At 52.0% G+C, this 19,782-nt stretch overlaps 1 protein-coding gene across 20 annotated transcripts in view; it reads right to left on the bottom strand.

The window, feature by feature from the left end:
- Positions 1 to 19,782, bottom strand: part of ANK1 (ankyrin 1) — a 219,143-nt gene that overhangs the window by 34,746 nt on the left and 164,615 nt on the right. For 14 of the 20 annotated variants that reach the window (XM_040449509.1, XM_040450033.1, XM_040450117.1 and 11 more), the window contains exons 18-38: positions 19,609 to 19,707; positions 19,387 to 19,485; positions 19,045 to 19,143; positions 17,814 to 17,906; positions 17,308 to 17,380; positions 16,235 to 16,258; positions 15,269 to 15,362; positions 13,766 to 13,844; positions 11,663 to 11,760; positions 11,338 to 11,562; positions 9,904 to 10,058; positions 9,390 to 9,601; positions 8,598 to 8,802; positions 8,179 to 8,275; positions 7,696 to 7,924; positions 6,405 to 6,530; positions 6,166 to 6,285; positions 4,823 to 4,901; positions 4,469 to 4,543; positions 2,559 to 2,690; positions 1,572 to 1,718 (exon numbers count right to left, since the gene is read on the bottom strand). In XM_040449509.1, the coding sequence (XP_040305443.1) occupies positions 1,572 to 1,718; positions 2,559 to 2,690; positions 4,469 to 4,543; positions 4,823 to 4,901; positions 6,166 to 6,285; positions 6,405 to 6,530; positions 7,696 to 7,924; positions 8,179 to 8,275; positions 8,598 to 8,802; positions 9,390 to 9,601; positions 9,904 to 10,058; positions 11,338 to 11,562; positions 11,663 to 11,760; positions 13,766 to 13,844; positions 15,269 to 15,362; positions 16,235 to 16,258; positions 17,308 to 17,380; positions 17,814 to 17,906; positions 19,045 to 19,143; positions 19,387 to 19,485; positions 19,609 to 19,707 (2,560 nt within the window). The remainder of the gene's footprint in view (positions 1 to 1,571; positions 1,719 to 2,558; positions 2,691 to 4,468; positions 4,544 to 4,822; positions 4,902 to 6,165; positions 6,286 to 6,404; positions 6,531 to 7,695; positions 7,925 to 8,178; positions 8,276 to 8,597; positions 8,803 to 9,389; positions 9,602 to 9,903; positions 10,059 to 11,337; positions 11,563 to 11,662; positions 11,761 to 13,765; positions 13,845 to 15,268; positions 15,363 to 16,234; positions 16,259 to 17,307; positions 17,381 to 17,813; positions 17,907 to 19,044; positions 19,144 to 19,386; positions 19,486 to 19,608; positions 19,708 to 19,782) is intronic. The other 6 variants (XM_040450244.1, XM_040450446.1, XM_040450697.1 and 3 more) reach the window with 1 other exon arrangement.

The raw sequence follows: 19,782 nt of genomic DNA, 5'->3' as shown, positions 1-19,782 counted from the left end.
GTGATCAGATATCACAGAGAAAAGGAGACGCATTTTGTCACTTGGATTTCCTGAAGCTTTCAGCATTTCCTCAACTGCCCTCCCTTTCTCCCTCTGTGAAAGGGAGCTGGTCTACTCAGCAGTGCCCGCAAGGCTCCGGCCAGGTCCCCAAGGGACATGGGAGGGGACCACGGCCTTGAAGCCTTTATGCAGAGTCTGAAGAGTGAGAGACAACTCCTCAGGCACTCGCAGGCCCTCGTGCACCCGCACACACACGCCCTCGCACACGGCCATGAGACTGGTGGGGAGGAAGGGCTAGAAGTCTTTCACGACATGCATCTGTGGAGGCGGACGGCTCCTGAACACCCGGCCGAGGTGGAGACAGTGGAGATAGGCAGTGCGAGAGAATGAGCGGACTAGAGGTCCAGGTGAGGTCAGAGGCAGAAGAGAAAGATGACAGGACGTGATCAACAGAGGAGCCCTGCACCCAGCATGTTTCAGGAGACACAGGACACGGGAGAGAGAAACGTGTAAGGAGCTTGGCATGCACAGGCCCCACCTGGCAAAAGGAGGCCCCCTGCCCAGACTGACCTAGAACTTACCGGCTCATGGCAGGTCCCCCCACCCCGTGCCACAGGCACCTGCCCAGCGTACACATGAGTGTGTGGCCAGGGATGGCCAGTAAACTAGCCGCTTGGGAAGCACAGACAGCACGATGTCACCGCCTAGGGTGACATATTTAGGCACCACAAGAAGAAAGTTCATAGACTTAAAATTGTTTCTTCAAGGTCTGTAAGGAATCTTGGGAATCTGATCTAACCTGCTGACTCTAAAGAAGAGGATTAGCTCCAAAGAGCGGGGCCTCTGCTGTTTCTGTGCCCAGTGGCTGGAGAGAGGGCAGGTGAGGGGGAAGGGGTGGGGGACCCCCAATCCCCTCTCCTTCATGCAGGTGGCTAATTTCACTGCTGCTGCAAGGACACTGGTGCACAGGAGGCTGCTGTGTGGGTACTGGGGGCAAAGGTCAGGGGCCTCCGGGCTTCCTCCCCTAGGGCCTGGTCACACTGGGGGTCTGTGCCATGCTGAAGCGCATTAAAAAGGATGAGAGGAAAATGATGGGGTGAGAAAAAAGGGAGGGAGAGAAACAGAGAGACTAGACTCAAAGGAAAGAAGCCCACTTAGCCTCATAGGACTTCTAAAACACCTGCCAGCTTCACCACATCAGATCTTGGGCCAGAATCTCCATGCCCTTTGCTTCTCTACCACTGACTGTTTTACAGATGGGGACACAGGCCCCAAGAGGTGGGGCCACTGGTGGCACAGAACCATGGAGAGCCTCTGCAACATGCAGCGGTGACTCCAGCTCTTTCCTGGACTGCAGCAGGAGCCTGGAGCCTAGGAGAGCATCCGGGAGCCCCTCTGCACAGGAGTGCTCCCGTCTCTCTTGCTTGCCTCTGCTCTCAGCACCACCAGGGAGGGAGTTCGAGGAGACCAAACCTCCCACCAAAGGGAAAGATGGTTTCACGAAGTGTCCTGTGCTGGTGCCTGGAAGGTGGCGCCCAGCACAGCCCCACCTCCTTCCAGGAGACACTCACCATTCATCTGGGAGGGTGACGAAGAGTAGTCCCGGTCCCTGTGTCTCCGGTCGGGTTTCAGATTGCGGCTCTGTCTGCCCGAGCCCTCCAGCATGTTCACGATCTCATTCCGGTCAATGTTGCGCAGGGCTGCATACAGATTATCCACTGCAGGGGGAGAAGGGAAGAAGGGGTGCTGGCCAAGGGGGCTCCAATCCTCATAGACAGTGTGGGAATGTTGTGGGGTGTAGAGAAGGGAGGGAAGTGGGGGATGATTTGTTTTCTCAGCACCCTTCCTTTGTCAGAATCAAAACTACCTGCCTCTGGGGGGGTGGGAGGGAAGCTTTTGTTATCCTTTGTTATCCTTTTTGTTATCCTTTGACAGGTCTTTTCCAAACCCTAAGGGTGGTCAACTGCAAAGCATGGGAAGACTGTTTTTTTGTAATCTGAGAGGAATTCTGCAAGAAATGAGAGTGAGGAGAAGAGGATACTGTCCTTTTGAGATCCTTGGTCCTCGCCAGTTGATTTGAGATCCAAATGCAGACACCCAATTTCCTCTTAGTGTTTCTGAGTATGGGAATTTAGTTGAGAAAGGGCTGAAAACAGGGTGACGGGTCTTCCCTCCAGGTTGGAGGAAAAGATGTTCCTGCATCAGGCAGGATTTGCTCCGTTCTGAGAGGACAGTCCTCATTTGTTTGAGAAACTCAGTGAGAAGTCACACACCCTACACCTGTGCTGTCATCTCGTTCTGGTGTGGCTCTTGTCTTATTCAGGGGATGGGAAAAAGGCCAAGGCCAAGACCATCCTATCCTCTTATGATAGGACTCCCTGAGGACCCCAGGACCCTGACAGGTGTGTGTGTGAGGGGCAGAGAGACAGAGACAGCAAAAGGGATTGGCTGCAAGGCAAAGACAGCAACTGGAGCTGGAAGGCAGAAAGGCTCCGGTGAAGGGGAGGTCCTGCATGGGCTTTGGACGGAGGACGCTTCCTTAGCTTAACGGTACTGACTCTTTGCGTTTTTGCCTTCGCGGGTGACCCAGAGATTCAACAAGGCTGCACTCTGCTCCAGCAAGGAGTTGGGGTTTTCCACACGGATCCTGTTGATGTCTTCCACGCTGAACTGAAGCTCCCGAGCCAGCTCTGCAGGCAGAGAAGCAAGACTGGGTGTGAGCCCGCCTCTGGTCCCCCCAGCAGGTGCGGTGCCTTGCGTCTGGCAGGGAGTACCGGGAATCAAGGAACAGTGCCCCCTGGGTTTTGGTATTCCTTCTTACCAGGAAGCAACTAGGGGAACACAGACACCTACATCTCCGACATCCAGAAAATAGGGCAGGGATAGGAATGCTCAAAAAATTGGTATTGAATGAACGAATGAAGGAATATCTTTCCTTTCTTTCGTCAATTCACATATTATTAGATGACAAGGCTGAGCCTCTCAGCAAGGTTAACGCTTATGCAAGGTCATGGCACAAGCTAAGGCCAGAGCCAGGAGCAGGCTGAGCCTGCGGACGCCCACTCCAGTGCTGTCTGTGCCACTAACTTTCCACCAGGAAGCAGTTATCACGGGAATGCTTTTCTGTATTTATGTTTCTTCAGGGAAAGGCACTAATTACATTTAAAATGAAAATATAAGCTCCCATCTAAATGCAAGGCAATAACACAGAATGTTAGCTTTCTCCCTCCCGTTATTATTATTTTTTTAATGTTTATTTATTTCTGAGAGCATGAATGGGGGAGGGGCAGGAGAGAGGGAGACACAGAATCCGAAGCAGGCTCCAGGCTCAGAACTGTCAGCACAGAGCCTGACACAGGGCTCAAACCCATGGACCATGAGGTCATGACCTGAGCTGAAGTCGGACGCTCAACCGACTGAGTCACCCAGGTGCCCCACCCTCTCATGATTTTTATTGTTATTTCTCATAGGTGCTTTGGAAGGGAGAACAGCCTCAGAGTCTAATTTCAAGGATGAGGAAGACCAGAGGGGACAGTGATGATAAGGATCAGAATGCACAGGTACACACACACACACACACACACACACACACACACCCCAAGAAGCAGCAGTAGGCATTCTTTTTTGGCTTAAGAACGAACAGCTCCTGAATTTCTGTTGTAAATTTTTGTCACAGAGCCTTTCAGCAAGCCTTATTGCTAAGGCTTCTGAGTTTCTCTGAAGTCCTCTCCACAGGGTGACTGAGTAAAGGCAGTCCATTCATATAAAAGCTAACATAACAAGGCGGGGGGGGGGGGGGGAGTTAAGTTATAGGTCCTGTGACTGAATAAAACGCATTTTGAGCTTTCACTTGTACTTTCCCACACACAGTGTCACTTCAGATGTGATCTACCCTTTTGTTGTGGGACTTCTGGTAGACCTCAGGTACAGCCAGAGATTACAAGTGAACAATTTTGAGCCATCTCCTTTTCTTCCTTCCTTTCCTTCAACAGCCTTTCCTTCCTTTCCTTCCTTTCCTTCCTCAGCCTTTGAGAAAGGGCAACGTGAGTACAGGGAGGAAGAGAAAGGCAGTCATAGAGACATAGTTTTTTGTTTCTGTGCTTATTTGTTGGCTGGTTTTCCAGGGCTCTGTCACTAATTAGAGCCACTCTATTCAGCTGGATCTCAATTTTCCCATCTGTAAAATGAGGTGAACCAGATCAATTCTAAGGTCTCTAGTAATTTCAAAAGTTAATTCTTTCTTATAAAGTAAACCCAGGCAGAAAAAAAAAGAAAAACCGGGCAGGAATGGAGGAGGGTGGGAGCTTACTTTCCATGGGTATACCCAAAGGCACTGCTTGGGCAACAGACTTGCACAAGACAATCACACATCAGATGCACCGAGGACAGTAGGAAGAGGTAGCGGCAAGAAGCTGGAGGGGTATGTGTAGACTGGCAAGGTGCCTTTTGCCCCAAGTCCCCGACTTACCCGCCCAGCTGAGGCCAAGGTGCTCTGATATAATAGCCATCTTCATATCTGCTCGGTCGGTCCCACTGAGAAAACCTAGGGAGAAGCATCGGGTTTCATTTAGCAGCCTTGGCAGGACACAGAATGGGCAGGTGTGGGTAAATGACCTCAGATGGATGTTCTGGCCCCCGGCGGACCTCTGTATGCTGGCCTGCAAGCATTCCGTGGGGACCGGGGCCAAAGGCTCCGCATGCTGTGCTCATAACAAGCTAAGGAAATCACATCAATGCAGAGCTCTTGCAGGAGTGAGGGGGAGTGATGTGACCCACAACCTCCTGGGAAGGCAGTGAGCACATATCACAAAGGAGTTCATACCCAGTGACGATTCGCTGAGAATGCTGTATCTCAGGGCCAGGGGAGTCAACGTCCTCTTCCTGTCATCAGCTCCGCTCCCCTGCAGAAGAAAGATGAGGAAAGGGTGCTTTGGGCTTGGGGTTACCCCCTTGGTGGGAAGGTGCTCGGAGCCCGGGGGCTATGGGGTGGGCATGACGCCAATCCCGGCCAACAGTAAGTAGGTCTGTGTCTCTGGAGCCGCAACACAAAGAGCAGATGTGTGCGAAGAGGTGGGGGTTCAGAGGGAGTGATGAGAGTCACACACTTTATCACTAATAGTAATGGCAAGCTCACGTGGCCTTTACCACATGACAGGCCCTGTTAGATGCACACAACAGCCCCTGGGCAGGTACAATTACTATTCCCATCTCATTCATGAGGACACTGAGGCCTAGAGGGGTTAAGTAACTTGCCCAAGGCAGCTCAGCTAATGAGTGGCGGAGCTGGGGTTTGAACTTAAAAACCAGTGTTTCTTTCTGGGTTCCTTTATACTCAAAAGACCTATTTTTGGCACCAGTCCGAGGCTTAGCACTCCAGCCCTACAGAGAAGCACCCAGATGCTAGCTCTGGGTGCAGGAAATCCTCTTTTGAAAGAGAAGTGCACTCATACTCTCCCCAGACAGTAAAGAGAAATCGAGCCACGACATATGGATGTAACCTTGCTTTCTCCCTAGTTGGGCACGGAAGGCTGACAATTACAATGATGGCAGCAGCCAAACGACACCAACAAGAACATGGAGACACATGATCCCTCCAAAGTCCCTTGCGCAGTGGTGACTCGGATGCTCTTACAGGTATGGATAAATCAACATACTTGGTCAAGACGCTTTTGCTGAGCTCAAAAATCTGGGTGTTTGCAGTGGCTGAGACACCAGGGCTCCCTTCTCTGAGGGCCTGGCACCCTGGGGAAGATAAGCAAGTATATGAAAAGGAGGCCTGAAAAAGCCTATCAAACAGCTGGGTCACCTTGAGCAATGTGACACCCAGTTCTAAGCCTCAGAGAGCTCAGACGCGGGGTGCTCAGGTAGACATCTTTTGGGCTCCTTCTAGCCTTCGAGAAGGAACATCCTAGAGGGCTCAAGGCCCACAGTAAGAACATGCAGACCACTGTCTGACACTGGCATCTGGTCCTAGCTTTGCAGAAAGGGCCAGAGCACACTCTCCCTGCCAGGCCACCGTCCACTGTCCAGAAGACGGCAAAGAGCCTTCAAAGGCTGCTTTGTGATGGTAAGAGGTCCTTGGGAAGCACGCGACCTTGCGTCTGTTTCGGGACCTCCTCAGGGAACCCCATCTCTGGCGAGGGTCCTCATCGGAGGGCAGCTCACCTTGGTACAGGGGGGCATGGTGATGTTCAGGTGACAGAGAATGTGCTGGGTGTCCTCATACTTCATCGCCTTGCGCAGAAATGACAAGGACCCTGCTGGTTCTCGACTGCTGTCCCTCACCTAAATTCAATCACACAAAAGCAAGATTCGGGGGGGTGCTGTTCCAGAGGCCACCAGGCTGGTTGGCTTAGAGACTTCTGCCTCCCAGAACCTTGTAGACCCAGAGGAGAGATTGGCACCTTTACAGGTATGGCCAAACGGTTCTCCCGAAACGACTGGAAGAGGAAACTCCGTTGCTGGGCAGCTTTTTTGACGGGCACCAGGTTCCCAAAGAGTTCCGCGAAAAGGGGCATTCCTTCCAAAACCTGTAGGAGAAAAGCAAATGTCATGTCCTGCCTTCAGCTTTGGTCATCTCTTTGCCAGATCATACTCATTCTACAGCATGAGAAACAACCCGCCATTTGTTTTGAAAAAGGTTTTGTTCCCAAGGCTGAAATGAGGGAGGTATGCTTCCTTACATCAGAGGAATTTTTTTAAATGTTTATTTATTTTTGAGAGAGAGAGAGAGAGAGAGAGAGAGGCAGAGCATGAGTGGGGGAGGGGCAGAGAGACACAGAATCCGAAGCAGGGTCCAGGCTCTGAGCTGTCAGCACAGAGCCCGACGTAGGGATCGAACTCATGGACTGCGAGATCATGACCTGACCCAAAGTTGGACACTCAACCAACTGAGCCACCCAGGTGCCCCCTTACTTCAGAGGATTTTACAACAAGCAGGAATCTTTACCTATCCCTGGGTGGCTGATCAGGGTTGCTATCAGAGTACTCTAGAACTCCACTGAAGTATCAAAATATGGCTTCCCCCCAAAAGCTGAATCTCTTTTCACACTTGTTCTGCAACGTTTAGTTTATGAGAAGTGTTGGAAGGACCATGTTATAGCATAATCTCACCCATTATTATAAGAATCCCTATTGTGTATATAATGCTTTCGACTGAGAAGTTATCATGACCCCATTTGATAGGTAAGGAAATTGAGGCCCAAAGAGAGTAAGTCCTTTGTCTAGTTTGTCCTTGAATCAGGATTAGGGGTAGGGCTCCATAGTTCCGGCCTTGTGCTTTTCCTTCTGGGCCCTCAGCCCCCCAAGAAGGCTCAGAACAGACTCCAAGGCCAGACTTTTGGAAAGGTCCTGGCTTCTTACTTGTCTTAACATGATGAGTCTCCTAGGGTCAGTAATAGGTTCAAATCTAGTCCCTGTTCCTCACCTCATTTGTCCAGCCGCCCTCCCTGCCGCATCGGGGCGTTCCCAGAACCCTGGCATAGTGGGTAAAACTGTGGGCTCTGGTGTCAGACTACTTGGACAAATCTTTTCTCTACCCTCTACTTAGTCATGTGACCTTGGGCCGACTACTTAACCTCTCTCAGCCTCAGTGCCCACATCTGTAAACTGGTGATGATAAAAGCACACGCGGGTATGAGGATCAAGGGAGATGATGCTAGTCAAGCACTTTCACACTACGTCCAGCCACGGTACCTCTATGTCCCTGCTCCGAGCCACCTCAATGAAGTTCTCGTGCTGCTCCAGGGTCTTGTCCACTTTATCGTCTGTCATGCAGTAGCAGCGCAGACGCCCTTCCCGGGGGTCATTCATCTTGGCAAAAATGACGAACTTGGCCATGTAGGGCACCGCAGTGAGCTCCTTGTACAGCAGGGTGGCGAAGTTCACAGCTTCAGCAGTGCGAGGACAGTCTGACAGCCAAAACCTAAAAAGAGAGGGCTGATTATAAGCACGTTTCTAGGGGCCAGATGGAGCGCTTCATGTCTGTGCAAACAGAAAGAGCCCATAAGCCATGGGGATGGCTGCTCTAGAAAGCCTGGTGGTCAGGGTGGGGGCTTCTGTGTGGAAAGGGGAAACGGGGGGCCCTAAGCACGGGGTGGGCAGGTCAAGGCCTGGGGATAAGCCATGATCAGGGCAGCGCTGACCACTCGGTGCAGGGCCCGGGGTTTCTGGGCTCACCTGGCAGAGACGTTGGTGGTGAAGGCGGCACACTCGTTGGCATACACGAGCTTGGTCGTCCCCGTTATGTCTTCCCACTGGGCTTGGTCTGTTCCTCCTGCAACAGGAACACAGGTGGGCTGGGGGACAGTGTTCAGGTGGCACACACACGGCTTGCCAAGCTGCCAAGGGCTGAGCATGAAAGGGCGGAGATGGGCACATCTGTGTGGCCCTGAGCACATCTCTTCTCTCACGCCCTCCCCCTCCTCGAGCTATTCCAGGGAGGCTCTAGTCAGACGGACTGCCCCTCCCTCCCTTCAAAGAGCACATCGCCTAGGGAAGCCGAAGCAAGGTGATGGCCGGCTTCCCCTTCTGTCTCTCCTTCACGTGGCCAGAAGGAGCTGCTGCTGCCCAGAAGATGGGACAGGGGCACCTCTCACCAGTGACACTGCAGAGTAGGCGCAGACTGGTGGTGTCCCCCTCCCCGCTGTCCCTCGGGTTGTCCGTCCAGGAAGGAGGGAGTGGGATCCGAAGGCCAATGGGGCGATAGAACTTCCGGCGGCGTGGCTCCACGGTGACGATGGGGCTGAACGTGGCCTGGTTGCCCAGGAGTTTGGTGACAAGCTCATCTGGTACAGGCTGGGCCTGCAAGGTAGCAAAGGCAGGCACTGAGCCTCCAGCAGCAGGGGGGACTTGTTCATGAGGGCCAGCACGTCCCCAGAGGGAGAGCAGGCTGTTTATACAGAGGGCAAAGGCTCCCAGGGGGTGCAGCGGTCCTTCCGCTGTTGCACCACACAGATCTGTTTTGCTGGGCATGGAGCCCATCCTGGGGCTGATATCACTGCTCAGCTCTCTTTCCGGAGCCCTTTCTCCCCCTCTCCTGCTGCTCCCATTCCGTGGATGGCACCACCCTTGCTCACCATTAGTTACCTCTCCAGGATGCCCCGTGGAATTCTCTCACGTCAAGCACGCGAGCATGCTGGCATCGTGGTTTAATGCGTAATCTGGGGCTTTCTGCAATTTACCAGGGAGCGCCTGCCCTACCCCACTCACCCGACTTCTGAGCTTTAAGGTCACATCTCTAACTGGGATTTTAAGGCATTGGACAAAAGTGGGGGATGTGCTGGGGAAGTCTTCCTGGGGGCCTTGAATTCCTCCCACCTTCCATAAACTCTGAGTTGGACGGCGGGGGGGGGGGGCGGGCAACTGGTGAGGAGGGAGGGCTGTGTCACCTGCAGAGCCAGCTTCACTCTCTTGGTGACAGCGTTTTCTGGGAACGTTGCCTGCACCAGGGGGACCAGCTTGCTCTTCAGAAAGCCCCCTTCAGGGCCGATGGTGTCGTAGTCCTGGCAGAGCCGTGACATGATCACGAAGTACAAGGGGAAGTCGGTGGTGATGATGCGGCAGACCCTCTTCTTCTCCAGCTCCTCCAGACTCCCCAGCTCTGTAATCACATGGCACGATGCCACCCACCCCGGTCATGCCGTCGTGCCAGATGCAGGCTCAACCACTGTGTCCCCAGAACCTCCTCATCCCTGGCTCCCGATGTTTGTCCCCTCCCCAGGCACCTAGCAGCACCCCTCAGGTGCCCCAGGCACCTGGGACTGGACCTGATGGGGCCATCCCCGGTCTCTCTGGCCTTCCCAAACTCCAGGCGGTCCTAACAACCCACCCCAAAATTGCCAGCTCAAGTCCCACCTTCCAGAAGGAGGGCACCCTGCTCTGGGATCCCTGGGGCTCAGTTACCTTCGTCCATCCCGTTGAGGATCTGATCCAGGTAGCTTTCTCCATAGCGGCTCTTGTGTTCCTTCCACACGGAGCCGTTTTCACTGCGCAGCACCACGAGTTCACGGTCCCCACGGCCTTGGGAGGCAAAGTGGGGGATCTCCACGATCACAGGGCTGAGGGGACAGAGCAGATGGTGGGCAAGGTGTATAGATGTGGGTGTGGGTGCCTGTGGGCGGGTGGCTGTGCACAGGAAGGAAAGAACAGGGAAAGGGGGGGATGTCGGTCCCTGCTTGGAGAAAGATGGGATCCTGCAGCCAGAGCGAGGCCCCACCTTGGGGCAGGTCCAGATGGGGAACAGACCCTCCTTGAGTTCCTGAGACGCTCCGAGCGTCCCTCACTCACTGCCAGGCCCCGGAGGAACAGTAAGCACAGTACCCAATCTCACCTCACAGGGGGATCTCCTGCCATGGCCATGTAGTGGACGCTCAGCTGAGTAACCCAGCCCTTGGACCTGATCCCGAGAACCCGCCAGCCATTCCTAGATATCCCTAGGCAGGGGACCAAGCCTTAGCTTTCTCCTCTATCTAATGGTGATAAAGCCACTTCCTTCAGAGGGAGGCTTTGATGACTACATTTAAAAAGGAAAATCGGGGCGCCTGGGTGGCTCAGTCGGTTGAGCGTCTGACTTCAGCTCAGGTCATGATCTTGCGGTTCGTGAGTTCAAGCCCCGCATTGGACTCTGTGCTGACAGCTCAGAGCCTGGAGCCTGCTTCGGATTCTGTCTTCCTCTCTCTCTGCCCCTCCCCCACTCATGCTCCATCTCTCTCTGTCTCTCAAAAATGAATAAACGTTAAAAAATTTAAAAAAAAAAAAAAAAGGAAAAGCAACACAAAAGCACTCTGCAGGCTGCTTTCCAGGGGTGGATGGAAGCTCAGAGGTGGGGACAGGCAGGGGACAAAGGCAAGAAGGCCGGGCCTCCCTGGACACACCTGTCCCAACAAAGCTCAGGTAGAACCCCACTCTGCTTCACTCTCAAGCCCACTAATCTTGTCCTTGGGGGCAATGCTGTAGGGCTGTCTTTTAGAAATACCATCTTAAAGCTTAAATAATTCAGCCCTTGAAGGCCCCAAGGTAGCCAGCCCAGTCTTTTCAGTCCCCTTCTCTAGTATCATACAAGATTTGAGAGGAGTAAGCTCCACCCTGGGGCTGTGGACTCCTCAGTGTATCTGGGAGACAGGGACTAAAATTCCTGGTTCTGTTACTCTGTCAGGACAGCAGACAAACAAGATTGTGTGGGGCTCTGGGACTTGGCATTTCCTCTTCCCTGTGGCTGGGGTTGTTCTGGGTGGTTGATGCTGAGGTGGCAGCGACGGACCAGCAGGGGCAGGGGCAGAGGCAGGGGCAGGGGCAGGTTAAGGACATGTGTCGCATCCCATGTGAGTGACTTCTCACCTTAAGAACTGGGCCCCGGCGGGTCCCAGCGCGATGATCCTGCTGGCAAGGCCCTCCTCCTCGGCCAGTGGGGGTGGCGTGCTCAGCTTCTGGGGCTTGACTAGGCGGCAGGTGATACGAGTAGGGGCGGCACATGTCCGGGGCGGGATCACCACCCTCAGGCCATTGTGACGGCTCCCCCTCATGGAGCCTCCCCGGGCATCCACCATGAAGCTCACCAAAAACCTAAGGCACAGGCAGATCCATGTTGGGCTTCTATACGCCTTCTCTGAGACAGGGAGAGTGAGACTCATGCCCATAACCCGTGAGTCATGGGGTCACTCACCCTGTGTGGACGGGGCTGGCCACTGGGCTGATGTTGTCTGAGGTCTCTGTGGCCGGGCTGCTGGGGATGAGTGAGTCTTCATCATACTCCTTAGACGCCTGAGGAGGAGAGAAAGGCCAATTGTCCCAGCACTTCCTGGGCCACAGGAGCTAGTCTTGGCCAGGTTGGTGTCGTTCTGGGCTGGGGAGGCTCAGGAGCGTCTCGTTGCCAGAAAGCAAGCGACCCAAATCCTGCACACTCACTACTGACCCTTTCTGGACAAGGCTTTTCTGGAGTCTAAAAGGAGGCATAGACTTCTTCCTACCATCATGGCTGCTCCTTGGCTCCTTTTAGGTCCAACATCCACCGCACAAACTGCAGACCTACCCGCTCTTTCCTCCAGCCCCTCTCCAGTGTGAAACCTCTGCTCTAGGGAGCTCAGTTTTCGCAGACTTGGTAATGGAACCCTGCACCATCACCTACTAGCTGCTTAGTTCTGGGCCAGTGACTCGTCCTGCGGGTATCTGAGGTACAGGAGGTGAACGGGGCACACCCTAACCTTGGGGGACTTCCTTCCTCATCTGCAAAAGGGATGGTCCTTGCCCCTCAGTGACACTATAGCTGCGGAGCCATGGGGCTGCCTCCCATGGGGCGTTGCATATCACAAGCACCCATGAAAGCCAGCAGGGTCTGAATCTGGGTTTACTCCCAAGTCCCCTCTTGCTCCCATGGGTCCTGACACCCTTGTCCTTCTTCTTCACTGGCCTGCTCCACCCACCATCACACCTTGCCTCCTACATGAAGCTTTCCCACTACTCTAATCCAGAAGCCTTCACACAGCATGATCTGGCATGGGGGACATTGATTCTTTCCACAATCTGTGAGAACTGGCTTCACATATCTGAGCCCACCCTTCCCAGCTGGTCCGTCTGCTCTTAGGGGTCAGGCTTGAGTCTCACAGTCCTCCTACAGGGCTCATAGTAAGAACCCAGGAATGCCCACTGTCTTGAGTGCATGACTTAAGCAAGGAGCTGAAGAGAATGGGTTGGTCAAGGAACAACAGGACACAGGTTGACACGGTGACTTTCTCATTGTTGTTGGCAGCATCCAGGGAATATGCCACATCTGTACCAGGACCATATTTCACCATATCTCCCAAAGGCCTCCCAGTGAGTGACTCCAGTATCACAGCACTAGCATGGATGGCTGATTGGACAACTTCACAGCTGGCTTGTCCCTGCATGCCACCCTTGGGGTCCAGGGCTATGGCTGCTGCTTTCAGACATCTAGCCCTTTGGTGGCAGAGGAAAAGACCAGCCTTAGCTGGAAAACAGGCCAGGCCCAGTTCAGTTATCAGGCCTCAGGGCAATCATTTCCAACCTCCAAACATCACACTGCTTTTTATCCTAGAAAATCTCCTTCCCTTGGTGGCGGTAGTGGTGGCGGGGGGGGGGGGGGGAGTGCCAGATAGCATAAAATTAAATTAAGGAGAATTAACTTGTTTGAAACCATCCCACCGTTTTTTGGGACAAATTCAGATGGCACCCAGGGAAGCCACAAAATAGGGGACTATGATGAGCAAGAGTGCCGCCTGGGAACAGCTCTCTCTGACATCCCTTTCTGTGTTGGTATTTTAACTTCTCGATAATCCCTGGAGGAAGGGGAGGCAGAAACTGTCCCCCTCTCTAATGGATGTGAAATAAAGGAGTTCGGTGACTGGGCCCGCAGCTCAACCTCAGCTCCCTCTCCAGCACTGTGACCCACTGTCCCGGGCATGCAGAGAGCCTGTGCACAGGGAGTGTGGCCATGAGGACACGGGCTTTGGGGCCAGAATTTCTGGCGTCAGTTCTCAGCCTCATTTGTGACTGGACGGACTAGCATAATGGTATTTCACACACCCTTGGGCTCTCTGAGACTTGTATCATTAATATCTGGGATAATAAGAACTCTGGCAGCACAGGGGACTGCAAAGTACATGTGGAAGCCTGGATTGAAGAGCTTGGTAAATGCTACAGGCATTTAATTCTTAGTTCCTATCATACCGTGGATCATTTCAAAACCATCGTGTCCCAGGGGTACCCACTCTCTGCAGATGGGAACAAAAAAACAAAAGGTGCTTCTTACCTGTTCTGGCTCCTCAGATCTAATCACCACTGTCTCAGGTGTGACACATGGGATCCTCGGGATGGCTGGAGATTCCACCCTAGATACCCAGAACATGGGGAAATCAGAGGGATGATTCTTCTAAATAGCCCCTGGCTGCCATGGGAGGCCTAATGAAACACCTCCGTACCCCCATAATAACCTAACCTACCTGCCCCCCTTGCCACAACCCGACATGCACATCACACAAGCAATACAATTCAGCGTCACACGCTGACCAGCCTCTTCCCCTCACCTCAAAGCCTTTCCTCGGGCCCAGCTGTCCTTCACAAGCCAGATGAAGGGGCTGCCTCCCACATGAAGCCTTCCCTCACACTTACCACCCGCTTCTCAGCCTCGGAGCCCTTGTTGATAGGATCCTCGCTCTGGCCTTAACATCTTATCCTGCACTGCTCTGTGACCTCTTGGTGTGTGTGTGTGTGTGTGTGTGTGTGTGTGTGTGTGTGTGTGTGTTTTAATTGTTTTAAATGTTTATGTATCTTTGAGACAGAGAGACAGAGAGAGACAGAGAGAGTATGGGGGGGGAGGGGCAGAGAGAGAGAGAGAGAGAGAGAGAGACATAGAATCTGAAACAGGCTCCAGGCTCTGAGTTGTCAGCACAGAGCCCTACACGGGGCTCAAACTCAGGAACGATGAGATCATGACCTGAGCCAAAGTTGGATGCTAACTGACTGAGCCACCCAGGCACCCCCTGGAGTATGTTTTGATCCCACCAAATAAATTGGTAGGTTCTTTATGAGGGGCCAAGTCTTGTACTTCTTTCTAACTGCTATGCAGTAAATAGTAATGATTTTGAGTTTGGAGACTCATATCTTATACAGTGAATACTCACTGGTGAAATACCCTTGGGCCTTCACTTCCTGCTGTTCCACTGCCCTGTTTTGAATGAACCCTGGGACTAAGATGGCACATGTTTGTCTTTTCAGAAACCCTGAGGACTAGGTGTTTCTACAATTGTCACGTTTAGATTTATTCACCAAGTCTCTCTGTGTGCTGATGTACCCACATGGGAATAATTCACAGCACCCCAAGGTGGTGGGGGGAGGAATGTGTTGCAGGCAGACACAAACCCTTTGTGGGTTTCTCTAAGGTGCTGTGCTGGCAGACAGCCATGGTCAGTGCATGAGCTCAGCTTGGCAACAGTTGTTAATGCGAATCTTCCTCAGTGGGCTTTTCTGGTGATAAGCTGGGAGTGCAGGAGAGGGAGGGGCTGTGAGGAGGAGACAGAGAAGGAGCAGGGACACTGGCAGAGGCAGAGAGAGGCCCCAGTGACCCCGCCTGGCGGTCAGGGGACAGGGCTCACTGATCCTAAAGTACCGGGCCCACAATCCAGCCAACCAGCATTCTCTCCCTGTCCGCAGCACATGCTCTGCCTGGCCTTCTTGTGACTTTTCCTTGCTGGGGAACCCCTCCACCCCGAGCTCCGGGGCCCGCCTGCCCATGCGCGGTGTGCATGCTCCTTACACTTGGTCTAGCTTCGGCACAAAATCCAGCAGCTCCTTCTCTTCATCGATATCCCTGGAATCCTGTTTCTCAGCCTTGGAGACGAGTTCTTCCCCTGAAACCACACAAGTCTACATGAGTGACAGGATGGAGGTTTCCTCTTTCTATTTAAAAAGTGCTTTCCTGCTCCTCCTCTCAATGCTGGCCCCCGAGGGGCAGAGCAAGGCCCTTGCTGCTCCAAGGGGACCACTGACAATGTCTTGGGCCAGCCCCGTTCCGTTCCTCCAGCCCGGTGGCACAGAGCAAGCCAGCCAGCTCCCAACAGTTTACTTAGTCTATACCAGCCTTTGCAGAAGACAAAAAATACAGCCAGAAGAGACTTCTTTGGCCTGAACAAGCTCCACTTCAAAACAGCTCTTGCTGGGGACGCAGATGCCAAAGAAAAGAGTTGTTTCTGTCCTTTGCCACACCACACACTATGGAAGAGTAAACTACAATGGGACTGAGCCCATTCATTTTGAAGGGCTCTAGCGTTTTTTTATAATCGTTGCAGCTGAAACCTTATTATTTCCTAAGTCCATTACAAAGGGGTTCAAACTGTCTGCAGCCCCGACCGCCTCTTTGTTTCTCTTTCCTTGCTTGAACCGAGCGGGAGCCCTCGACCTTGCGGTGTCATTTACTGTCACTTAGCAGTGAGCATCCTGGCTCTGTGATCTGGAGCTGACAGGATGGAATAACAACAGCTCATGCAGTTATGATCACAAACACAGTGGCATGGGCACAGACACGGAAATGGACAGGCAGGAGCTACCTGCCCAGGCGTGGATCTTATGGGTGTAAATCTCCTTTTATAGTGAAGCTCCTGGCTCCAGATTGTTAGCCATTGGAGGAGGGTGGAAAGCAGGAATGGATTAGTGAGAGCTGGGATTGCTTAGGGTGAAATGCACTCGTGAGAAAGGACCACAGGGAACAGAAAGTGTTTCATACCCATGATAGTTATATGAGCAGTTCCTGGAAAGCAAAGAAGAGCCAAGTTTAAGAAAGGGCAGGATAAATTTAAAGAAAAAAACCAAACACTTATTTAGGGGCACCTGGGTGGCTCAGTCGGTTGAGCATCTGACTTAGGCTCAGGTCATGTTCTCACAGCTCGTGAGTTTGAGCCCCACATTGGGCTCTGTGCTGACAGCTCAGAGCCTGGAGCCTGCTTCGGATTCTGTGTCTTCCTCTCTCTCTGCCCCTAACCCACTCGCATTCTGTCTCTGTCTCTCTCAAAAATAAATAAACATTAAAAAAAATTAAAAAAAAAAAAAAGGGCAGGACTGAAGTCAGTTAATGCAAGAGGCATATTATTAACGGGGACACAAAGGAGCTGTAATCACCTCGCTGACATGGTTAAGACACCAGGGACTAGAGAGATAATCCAGACCAACCCCATGATTTTACATCACAAGGGCTCCCCTCAGACCTAAGTGAGGAGACAGGCTTATGTGGGGCAGGAAATATACTACAAGCACTCCCTGGCTCACAGAAGTTGAAACTATAGTGATTTCATAATAATGGTTGTACCCCAAAACTTACTGACCCACTATGTGGTCAGAAGAGTAGCTTAATTAAAAAAAGAATTCTTACAGATTTTAAATAAACAGCTTGTTATTTGTTCAAAGCACAGGAAAGTATCAGGCAGAATTTTATTGCAGTTCTCAACAGCTCTGAGAGTTGATCTGAGTAGAATCATACTCCATGTATAATGGACAAACACACATATATTTAGGAAAGTTCAAAGCATTTTGTATTTTAACTCTGAGACGTAGGTTTTTTTCCTGCTCCTAAAATTACACTAAAGGAATATTTTTGATAACGGAAAACATCATTAAAAAGCAGTTCTCTCTGACTTTGATACAGCCCCGCAGAACACGTGTGTGCATGTGTGTGTCTGTGTGCAAGAAGGGCCCTTGAATGCACTATGGCAGGTCCCAGGAGGCACCCAGGGACAGACGGCTCCCAGGTGTGCTCCCTTTGGACTGACTTTCCCCAGACTTTTTGTTAATCCCAGACGTTACCTTCATCTTCAGAGACATCCAGGATCTCATCTACCGTCTCAGGGAAACTCAACCGGTGCTTGTCACTGGCTAACTAAAAGAAAAAGCAGAGAATTCAACCCAAATAGAACAGTAGGCCCTTTCACAGATTCAGCAGGAAGGAGGTGGGAAAGGAGGTTTGTCTTAAAGGAAGAGAATCAAAGCTGAGAGGCCCTTCCGCCTGAAAGCTGTCTGGCAAGGGGATAAACAGGAAATGCCAGCTTCCTATTGCCATGTCTCCGCCCAGCACCCAGCTTGCTATTTGCCCCCTTAGGTCTGGTCACAGCCCTAACTCTTTTCACCACTAGGTGGCAGTACAACTCCGCCTGATAGAGGAGAACACCCTCTTCCTGTGGCCCCAGCGGCCACTGGTGCTGTGCTTCCTATCCCATCCCAGAATGTGCTCCTCTTCCCAGAGTAACCCACAGGGCCGCCCTGTCAGTCTGTGTGTATCTGGGGTGGATGGTGCAGCGGAGAAGCCGACATACCACAAAACTGGTTTCATCCGTGACAACCTTGAGCACGTCTGTTACAGAGATGTAGCCTAAGCGCTTGGCTATTGCCAGAGGTGTGGTTCCATTCTGGGAAAATTAGCAGAGACAGAGTGAGATCAGATAAGGGAATGGCGTCTGGGGGGAAAGCACTGGCCCCTTTATGTAGACCAAGCTCACATTCTAATTGTTTAGAAGAGTGTAGGTGGGCACACTGCACCTCAGAGCCCAGAGCAAGACCCCTGCACACTTGTGAGCCCAGACAGGTGTTAGGAACAATGCTTGCAAAGATGGGGTATGGGAGGGAGGAGGGCAGTGATACTTTAAGTCTGTAGCACCGAATGTGGGAGTTTTGAAATGAGAACAGGGGAAATCTTGCCAGGACAAGTCAAGAACTGCCAAGAGGGAACCAAACCAACTGGAAGGAATGGGTCAGGAAGGCACCATATGCAATTTTGGAATAGGAAAGTGGAGGGCAGTGCTGCTCACTGCTCCCAACACCAGTTCTTTGGGTATCCGTTACTGAGTGCTAAAATAATCAAAATAATGTATACATACTTTAGTTAACTGTTTAGGCCAATTAGAAATCACAAATCACCACCAGAAACAGGGAAGGGGCATATTTTCTACTTTGATTTGAAGAGACAGAGCTAAGTGGAAGTAGAGTGATATTGAGGCTTTATTTTCTTTTAAGTTCTCCAGTCCCAGGGATGTGTTCTGGGCCCCATACACATTCAGCTCCAACCAGTTATAGGTTTAGCAGCCACATCTACGAAGGTCCAGATGCCTTCAGAGCTGGAAGCAGCCATGGAGAAAATCTAGGAAAACCTGCCCATCGTCAAATGAGGAAGCCCCTATTCAGGATTGAGCATATTGCTCAAGACAACCCCGAAGCCCTGAAACATCATGAACCACGCAAGACATTTGGTTTGCTACTTGTACTATTACTAAAAGTGGCGTCACACATGCACAGAGAGAGTTTCAACAGCACTATTTAAACAAAGGTAAAGAGGGAGGGTAAATGATATTTAGAGGATAACCTAGAGTTCACCAGAAAGAGAAATCAATCACAGCACCCATGCCCTGGGCTACTGACGCAGCTGTGACTTTATGGTCCAGGCCCCGGATGTGCAGCAAGGGTAGACCAAGCCTCTGTGGTGAATAGGGGTCTCACGGGACTGCCCATCGGGACCACTTCTCCGAAATTGGGAAACTGGTGGGTACTTACCGAGCTGACCTCGTTTGGGGAAGCACCATTTTTGAGAAGCAGTGTCACGATGTCTGTATGTCCCTGTTGGGCCGCCTGGTGCAAGGGACTGTATCCTTGCTGTAAAGCAAGGTAACATTTTGGCAGGATTAACTAGTTATGAGAGAGAGAGAACTGCCCACATATTATACAGCCTGGCTTCTATGTGCAAGACAAAAAAGGCATTTTCCCCATTTCCGCCTCTAGGGTCAAAGCCTAAAATTGTGGCACAGCCCCAAGTGCCCCAGGGTTAACTCTGACTGCACCCTAATTTGGCACCTAAGAAGTGACAGTATAGAAGTCAGCTCTCAAGTGTGCCTGTACCTTCGTCTTGGCATTGACGTCTGCCTGGTGCTGTAGTAGAAACTTTACCAGCTTGATATTTCCATAATGACTGGCCACGTGGAGTGGGGTATAACCCATCTGAAAAGCAAGAGGTGAGAATGGGTAAGCAGCAGGGCTTCGGGGCAGGGCTAGGGGTGCACATAGGGGAGAAGGGTGGGGAAGCACACATGGGCAGAAGCACAAACTAACTGCCTGCCTTACCCGGGTGGTGGCATCCACCATGACACCGTGTTTGATCAGCACATCTGCCACTGGAACGTGGCCTTCTTGTGCTACCAGATGGAGGGGGGTGAGTCCGCTCTGGAAGGAAACAGAAGTTCATCATCTTGTAGCCAATAAAGATTTTCAAGCCACAGAGAAAGAGCACTGGGGTTT

Source organism: Herpailurus yagouaroundi, unplaced genomic scaffold (assembly GCF_014898765.1).
Source record: "Herpailurus yagouaroundi ecotype Mexico unplaced genomic scaffold, PumYag 28, whole genome shotgun sequence".
NCBI classification, from domain to species: Eukaryota; Metazoa; Chordata; class Mammalia; order Carnivora; family Felidae; genus Herpailurus; species Herpailurus yagouaroundi.
Note: the sequence above shows the minus strand (reverse complement) of the source record. Positions and strands in the feature narration are given on the sequence as shown.